Raw genomic sequence first — 9258 nt, 5'->3', positions numbered from 1 at the left:
TTAAAATGGCCATTGGACCCAAAGACAGTCTCTTCAGCACGTGGTGTTGGGAATGTTGGACAGCCACATGTAAACCATTGAAGTTAGAACACACCCTCACACCATGCACAAAAATAAATTCACAATGGCTAAGTTAAATATAACACATGACACCACAAAACTTGTAGAAGAGAACATAGGCAAAACATTCTCTGACATAAGTTGTACCAATGTTTTTGTAGATCATTCTCCCAAGGCAATGGAAATAAAAGCAAAAATAAACAGATGGGACCTATACAAACATAAGCTTTTGCACAACAAAGGAAACCATAAAGAAAATGAAAAGACAACCTATGGAATGGGAGCAACAATTTGTAAATGATGAAAACTACAAGGGCTTAATTTCCAAAATATAAAAGCAGCTCATAAAGCTGAATCACAAAAATACCAACCCAATCAAAAGAATGGTCAGAAGACCTAAATAGACATTTCTCCAAAGAAGACATACAGATGGCCAATAGGCACATGAAAAGATACTCACCATTGATAATTATTAGAGAAATGCAAATCAAAACTACAGTAAGGTATCACCTTAAACTGGTCAGAATGTCCATCATTTAAAAGTCTATAAATAAATTCTGGAGAGGGTGTGGAGAAAAGGGAACTCTTCTACACTGTTGGTGGGAATGTAAATTGGTACAGCCACTATAAAAAACAGTGTGGAGGCTCCTCAAAAAAATAAAAATAAAGTTTTCATATGACCCAGCAACCCCTTTCCTGGGCTTATATCCAGACAAAAGTATAATTCAGAAAGATGGACCTCTTGGGGGTAGGGCTACATAGTCCGGTGGGACAGGCCTTCACCCCATCATCATTGCGTGCAACCTTTGCTCCTTCACCTACTCCTGCTGTGGTCAGCAATGGTCTGAATAACCAACTTGAACTCTCTATGGGGATAGTCATGGCACCTGGTGGATATGGGGCTCCTAAGGCTGTCTGGCTGCCTGCAGTAAAGGTTAAAGTCTTGGAGATTTCAGGAAAATTGACTCACCGCCAAGCGCATATCTATATGGAAATGAACTTCATGAAGAAAGCTCTGGCTTTCTGCGCCAGATAAGCGTCCATACGGCTTTGTTCTGGATTCCCGTCGTAACTTAAAGGGAAACTTTCACAATGTCCGGAGCCCTTGATGTCCTGCAAATGAAGGAGGAGGATGTCCTCAAATTCCGTGCAGCAGGAACCCACTTAGGTGGCACCAACCTTGACTTTCTAATGGAACAGTACATCTACAAAAGGAAAACTGATGGCATCTATATCATAAACCTGAAAAGAACCTGGGAGAATCTTCTGTTGACAGCTCGTGCCATTGTTGCCATTGAAAACCCAGCTGATGTCAGTGTCATATCCTCCAGGAATACTGGCCAGCAAGCTGTGCTGAAGTTTGCTGCTGCCACTGGAGCCACTCCTATTGCTGGCCGCTTCACTCCTGGAACCTTCACTAACCAGATCCAGGCAGCCTTCTGGGAGCCAAGACTTCTGGTGGTTACTGATCCCAGGGCTGACCACCAGCCTCTCACAGAGGCTTCTTACGTTAATTTGCCTACCATTGCTCTGTGTAACACAGACTCTCCTCTGTGGTATGTGGACATTGCCATCCCATGCAACAACAAGGGAGCTCACTCAGTGGGTCTGATGTGGTGGATGCTTGCCCGGGAAGTTCTGCACATGCGTGGCACCGTCTCCCGTGAACACCCATGGGAGATCATGCCTGATCTCTACTTCTACAGAGATCCTGAAGAGACTGAAAAGGAAGAGCAGGCGGCAGCTGAGAAGGCTGTGACCAAGGAGGAATTTCAGGGTGAATGGACCGCTCCAGATCCTGAGTTCACTGCTACTCAGCCTGACGTGGCGGACAGGTCCGAAGGTGTGCAGGTGCCCTCTTTGCCTATTCAGCAGCTCCCCCCTGAAGACTGGAGTGCTCAGCCCGCCACTGAAGACTGGCCTGCAGCTCGCACTACTCAGGCCACTGAGTGGGTAGGAACAACCACTGAGTGGTCTTAAACTGTTCTTCCACAAACTCTTAAAATAGAAAGAGGTTGATGGAAAATAAACAGTTCCTTAAAAAAAAAAAAAAAGAAAGCTCTGTAGCACATGACAGACTTGGCCATTCAGTTTAACAAGAAGAGCTTTGGTGTCATTCCCAGCACTCCTCTGGCCATCCCTACACCACTGACGCCAAACCAGAGCTTTGATGTCTCCCTGCCTCTCCACACCTTGGACCCAGTCATGAAGATAGAACCTCCGAACAACCTGCAGGTGTCTATGAAAAACAATAGTGAGGCCTTCTACTTCAGCTGCCTCATCCCACTCAAATGTGCTTTTTGGAGAAGAGGGCAAAATGAAGCGCCAGGTCTGCCTTGCAACATGGAAGGATATTCCCAATGAAAATGAACTTCAGTTTCAGATTAATGAAAGTCATTTAAATGCTGACAGTTTCCAGCAAGTTGTAAAACAACAACGTTTATACTATTGCCAAGAGGAATGTGGAAGGGCAGGACATTCTGTACCAATCCCTGACTCATTAATGGCATTTGGGTTTTGGCCCAGCTCCATAGCCAGCCAGAAAACCCCAATTACACACTGTCGCTGAAGTGTCGAGCTAGCTCCTGAAGCCTCCCAGTACATCTATCAGGTCTACGACAGCGTTTTGAAAAACTAATAGACTGGCCCAGTGCCCTCAGGCCATCCTGTGACTGGTGCAAGCCAAGAAGTCTTAACTGGAAGAAACTGTATTGCCGTGTGGAATCTAAAGACATACACACCAAGGCCACCCACCAAGGTAGTGACAGGTCTGACCTGTGCTAATATGAGGGCACAACGTTTTGGATAGTTTTAGCTATCCGACACTTGAGACACAGCTTCAATCACTTCCCACCTCTTGCCACTTGCTGCTGTTTGTTCTTACTTGTGGGCTTCTCCATCCTGTGCCAGTGGCTGGCGTTTTTGACTGTAGTTTGATGTTTTGTAATTGAGAGATCGCTTCAAAAGCAACAAAAGACAAAATATATTAAAGCAAGGAAAAGTGTCCCTGAAAGAAAAATAAGGTTATTTGTTGTGTTTTTTCTACTCAGTTGTTTGAGCATATTAGAGAGGTTTTTCAAATAGTTTTCCCATTTTGTAGGTACACACTGCTCTCTGTAAATTGTTTCCTTTGCTGTTCAAAGCTTTATAGTTTAATGCAATCTGCTTTTCAATTTTTTTTTTTTTTTTGCTTTTGCTGCCTGTGCTGTTGTGGTAACATCTAAAAATACATTGCCCATAGCACTGTCAAAAAGTTTTTTTCCACCTATATCTTCTTCTAGTAACTTTACAGTTTCGGATCTTATATTTAATTCTCTAAACCAGTTTGAATTAATTTTTGTATACAGTGTGAGATACAAGTCTAATTTATTCCTTATACTTGTGAATATTGTTTCCCACAAATTTACTGAAGAGAAGATCCTTTTCTCATTGTATATTCCTGACACTTTTGTCCAAGATCAATTGATTGTAAATACGTGAATTTATTTCTGACGTATTTCTTTCCATTATTCTATATGTCTGCTTTTGTACTGTGACCATACTGCTTTGATTACTATGTTTTGTAGTATAGTTTGAAATTATGAAGGGTGATGCCTTCGGCTTTGCTCTTTGTGCTCAAGAGTGCTTTGGACATTTGGGGCCTTTTATGGTTCCATATGAATTTTACTATTTCTTTTTCTATTTTCTGGGGAAACTGCCTTCGGAATTTTGACATGGATTGCATTGACTCTATAGATTGCTTTGGATAATATGGACATTTTTAACAATGTTCATTTATTCTATCTATTAATATGGGCCATCGTTCCATTTATTTGTGTCTTCTTCAAATTCTTTCATCATTATATTATAGTTTGCCGTTTATGGCTCTTTTACATTCTTGGTTAACTTTATTCCTAAATATTTTATTCTTTTCGGTGCTATTGTAAATGGGACTTTTTTTTAACCTTTCCTAATAGTTTCTGTTGTTAGTATACAGAACCACTAGTGATTTTTATATGTTTTGTGTCATGCCGCTTACTTGATTTATTTATTGGTTTGAACAGTTTTTTGGAAGTGGCATTTTTAGGTTTTTGTAGATATAAAAACATGTCATCTGCAAACAGAAAATTTAGGTTTACCGCTATGATTTGGATTTATTTTATTTATTTTTCTTGCCTACTTACTATAGTTAGGAATTCCAGTACTATGTTGAATAGAATGGGCAAGAACTGGTAACGTTGTCTTGCCTGAAACTTATGAGAAACACGTTGGGGACTGTTAGCTTTGGGCTTGTCATATGACTTTTAATGTGTTGAGGTATATTCCTTCTATAACTAATTTCTTGAAAATCTTTATCATGAAACAAAGTTGGATTTTGTCCAATAATTTTTATGTATATATTAATATGATATTTTCCCTTTATTCTCTTAATGTATCCCATTTATTCATTTGCATACACTGAGCCATCTTGCATCCAGGTATAAATCCCACTTAATCATGGTGAATGAATCCCTTCAGTGTGCTGCTGAATTGAGTTTGCCAGTATTTTGAGTGTATTTCATCTACGTTATTCAAGAATGTTGATCTGTACTTTTCTCACTGTGCCCTTGTTTGTTTTTTACCCTAATTTATTTATTTATTTATTTATTTATTTATGGCTTTGTTGGGTCTTCTTCGCTACACGCAGGATTTTCTCCAGTTGCGGGGAGTGGGGGCTGCTCTTCGTTGCAGTGTGTGGGCTCCTCATTGCAGTGGCTTCTCTTGTTGTGGAGCACAGGCTGTAGGTGCGAGGGCTTAGTAGTTGTGGTGCACAGGCTTAGTTGCTCTGCGGTATGTGGGATCTTCCCGGACCAGGGATCAAACACGTGTCCCCTGCATTGGCAGGAGGTTTCTTAACCATTGTGCCACCAGGGAAGTTCCCCTTGCCTGGTTTTGACATTACCCTTGTCTGCGGAAATGCCTCATAAGATGGGTTGAAAGCGTTCCCTCCTCTTTTAAATGTTTGGAAGTATTTGAGAAGTCTTGGCTTTAATTCCTCTTTAAATATTTGGTGTAATTCACCAGTAAAACAATCTGGTCCTGGGATTTTATTTATTGAGAGGTTCCTCAATACTGTTTCATTCTCTTTACCCATTACTGGTCTGTTCAGGTATTCTATTTCTTGGTAGGTAGTATGTTTCTAGGAGTTTGTCCTTTTTTTTCCAACTAATCCAAGTTGTTTGCATATGATTGTCAATAGTAGTCTCTGATTGTCATTTGTATTTCTGTGGCATCATTTTAATGCCTTTATATGCATGTGTGTGTTTATTTATTTGTTCATGCATCATTCATTCAGTCTTTTTCTTAGTTATTCTTGCTAACAGTTTGTCAATTTTGTTTATCTTTTCAAAAAATACCTCCAGTATTATTTATCCTTCTACTGTTTTTATAGTCTCTATTAATTTTTGATTTTTATTGGAGTATAGTTGATGTATAATGTTGTGTTCAGTAAAGTGAATCAGTTATACATATATCCACTCTCTTTTAGATTGTTTTTCCATATAGATCACTACAGAGAATTGAGTACAGTTCCCTTGGTAGACAGTATGTCCTTCTATTACTTGTATAACTGCTTTAATCCTTATTATTTATTTCATCCTGCTAATGTTGGGCTTAGTTTGTTCTTTTCCTAGTTCCTTTTGTTGTAAAGTTAGGTTCTTTAATTGAGTTTCTTTTCAGAGACAAAACCTTTTATTACTTATGGCACAGCAAGCATAAGCATAATATTGTATTGGTTCTCCTTCCCCACACCCCAGTTCCCACTGGGACGACAGAGAGGGATCCAGTTGAGTGCTATGCATGTACTCGGTTGTGTTACACTGAGGAACACTGAGTTTGAGGCCTCCACTGCTTTTAAAATGAGAGGTTAGCAGGTTCCTGTTGGACTGAAGGAGAGACATTAGCACATTCCTCAAGGCTGTTCATTACAAACACACTGCCAAGAAATGGCTCAGGTGAAATGCTGTAGGGGCATGCATTCTTTTTCTTTCTTTCTTTTTTTTTTTTTTTTTTGCGGTACACGGGCCTCTCACTGCTGTGGCCTCTCCCGTTGTGGAGCACAGGCTCCGGATGCACAGGCTCAGTGGCCATGGCTCACGGGCCTAGCTGCTCCGCCGCACGTGGGATCTTCCCGGACCGGGACACGAACCCGTGTCCCTTGCATCGACAGGTGGGCTCTCAACCACTGTGCCACCAGGGAAGCCCCTCTTTCTTTTTTTTAATTGAAGAATAGTTGACATATAATATTACATTATTTTCAGAAGTACAAAATAATGGTTCAGCATTTAAGTATATTACAAAACGAGCACCTTGATGAGTCTAGTAACCATCTGTCCCCATCCACAGTTACTGCAATATCATGAACCATATTCTTTATTCTGTATACTAAATTATTGTCAATTTTTATCATATAACTGAAATTTTGTACTTCTTATACCCCTTCACCTGTCTTGCCCAAGACCCACTCACCTCCCCTTTTGCAACCATCAATTTGTTCACTGTGTCTATAAGACTGGTTTTGTTGTGCTTGTTTTGTTTTTAGATTACACATATAAGTGAGATCATGTGGTATTTGTCTTTCTCTATGTGACTTACTTCACTGAGCATAATAATGTCTCGGTCCATCATGTTGTCAAAAATGGCAAGATTTTATCTTTTTATGGCTAATATATAACTACATGTACATTTATATATACATATATATGTATGTGTATGTGAATATGTATCTACAGATACATGTATATATGTGTATATATATGTGTATATGTGTATGTGCGTTTTGTATAGTCATATGTATGCATGTGTATACACGTATGTGTGTGTGTGCATATATATATAACTTTTTTATTCATTTGTCTATCATTGAACATTTAGGTTTCTACCATATATCGGGTATTGTAAGTTATGTTGCAGTGAACACAGGGGTGCATGTATCTCTTCACTTTTTGCTTTTTCTTTTCTTTGGATAAATAATCAAAAGTGGAATTGCTAACTCATATGGTATTTTTATTTTTTCAGAACCCTCCGTAATGTTTTCAATAGTGGCTGCACTGATTTACATTCTTAGCAACAGTGCAGGTGAGTGCTCTTTTCTCCACATTCTCAGCAACACTAATTAATTGTTGTCATTTGATGATAGCCATTCTGACAACTGTAAGATGATCTCTTTTTGTGGTTTTGATTTGCATTTCCCTCCTGATAATTAGTGATGTTGAGCATGTTTCCATGTGCCTTTTAGCCATCTTTTTTTTGGCAAAATGTGTATTCAGGTCCTCTACCCAATTGTTTTTATTTTTGCTTTATTTATTTTTTAAAATTATAGTTTATTTACAATATTATATTAGTTTCAGGTGATCTGGGATTTTTTACAGATTATACTTGATTAAAAGGTTTTACAGGAGAATGGCTATAATTCCCTGTCCTATACAATATATCTTTGTTGCTTATCTATTTTATATATAGTAGTTTGTACCTCTAAATCCTATACCCCTAATTTGCCCCTCCCCCTTACCTGTCCCCAGTGGTAACCACTAGTTTATAGATCTGTGAGTCTGTTTCTGTTTTGCATATACATTCATTTGTATTATTTTTAGATTCCACATATAAATGATATCACAGAACGTTTGTCTTTCTCTAACTTACTTCACTAAGCATAATATTCTCAAGGTCCATCCACGATGCAGCAAATGGCAGAATTTCACTTTTTTATGGCTGTGTAATATTCCACTGTACATATATACCATATCTTCTTTATCCATTTGTCTGTTCATGGGCATTTCGGTTGCTTTCATATCTTGGCCATTGTCAGTAGTGCTGCTATGCACATTGGGGTTTATGTATCTTTTTGAATTAGTGTTTTCATTTTTTCCTAGATAGGTATGCAGGAGAGTTATTGAGGGATCATATGGTAGTTGCATTTTTAGTATTGAGACACCTCCATCCTATTTTCCATATTGCCTGCAACAATTTACAATCCTACCCACAGTGTACAAGGGTTCACTTTTCCCCACATCTTCTCCAAAATTTGGTATTTGTAGAGAGCTATTTTGATGAGAGCTATTTTGACAGGTGTGAGGTTGATATCTCATGGTTGTTTTGAATTGAACTTCTCTAATGATTAGCAATGTTGAGCACTTTTCCATCTGCCTTTTAGCCATCTGCATCTGCTTTGGAAAGATGTCTATTCATGTCTTCTGACCATTATTGATTGTGTTGTTTGTTCATTTTGTGTGTGTGTGTGATACTGAGTTGTATGAACCATTTATATATTTTGGATATTAACTATTTGTCAGTCATATAATTTGAAAATATTTTTTTACACTTTGCACTTTGAATTTTGATTTTGTTGATGGTTTTCATAGCTGTGCAAAAGCTCTTAAACTTTATTTAGCTTTCATTTGTTTATTTTTGCTTTTATTTCTTTTGCCTTAGAGGCCAGATCCCAAAAAAATATTGCTACAATTTATGTGTCAAAGAGTGTTGTGTATGTTCTCTCCTATAAGATAATATTTTTTTACACTTTGCACTTTGAATTTTGATTTTGTTGATGGTTTTCATAGCTGTGCAAAAGCTCTTAAACTTTATTTAGCTTTCATTTGTTTATTTTTGCTTTTATTTCTTTTGCCTTAGAGGCCAGATCTCAAAAAAATATTGCTACAATTTATGTCAATGAGTGTTCTATGTTATCTCCTAGGAGTTTTATGGTTTGGTGTGTTACCTTTAGGTCTTTAATCCATTTTGAATTTTGTGTCAGTGTGAGGAAGTGTTCTAAATTCACTATTTTACATGTAGCCCTCCAGTTTTCACAACACCACTTATTGAAGAGACTGTCTTCTTTTCATTGTATATTCTTGCCTCCTTGGTGGTAGATTTATTCACCATAAGTGTGTGGGTTCCTTTCTGGGTTCTCTATTCTATTCCCTTAATCTATGTGTCTGTTTTTGTGATTATTGTAGCTTTGTAGTCAGGGAGCATGCGATCTCCAGCTTTGGTATTTTTCTCTCAGGATTGCTTTGGCAGTTGTGGGTATTTTGTGGTTCTATATTTATTGGGGGATTATTTGTTCTGTTTGTGAACAATGTCATGGGTAGTTTGATAGGGATTGCTTTAAATCTGTAGGTTGCTTTGAGTAATAGGCCTATTTTAAAAAGATTAATTCTTCCAATCCAAGAGCATGGGATA

General features: G+C 38.3%; 1 protein-coding gene and 1 pseudogene across 1 annotated transcript; both read left to right on the top strand.

Moving 5' to 3' along the window:
- The first annotated feature begins 793 nt into the window (after positions 1-793).
- LOC102980882 (AP-2 complex subunit beta-like) lies at positions 794-2698 on the top strand (annotated as a pseudogene).
- LOC102980607 (40S ribosomal protein SA-like) lies at positions 1099-2040 on the top strand. Its single transcript, XM_007122133.3, has one exon. It carries the CDS (start codon positions 1153-1155, stop codon positions 2038-2040), a length of 888 nt encoding a protein of 295 aa, XP_007122195.1. The 5' UTR covers positions 1099-1152.
- Positions 2699-9258: the final 6560 nt, after the last annotated feature.

Source organism: Physeter macrocephalus, chromosome 5 (genome assembly GCF_002837175.3).
Source record: "Physeter macrocephalus isolate SW-GA chromosome 5, ASM283717v5, whole genome shotgun sequence".
Lineage (NCBI taxonomy): Eukaryota > Metazoa > Chordata > Mammalia > Artiodactyla > Physeteridae > Physeter > Physeter macrocephalus.
The sequence above is the reverse complement of the archived record's forward strand: the minus strand, read 5'-3'. Positions and strand labels throughout refer to the sequence as shown.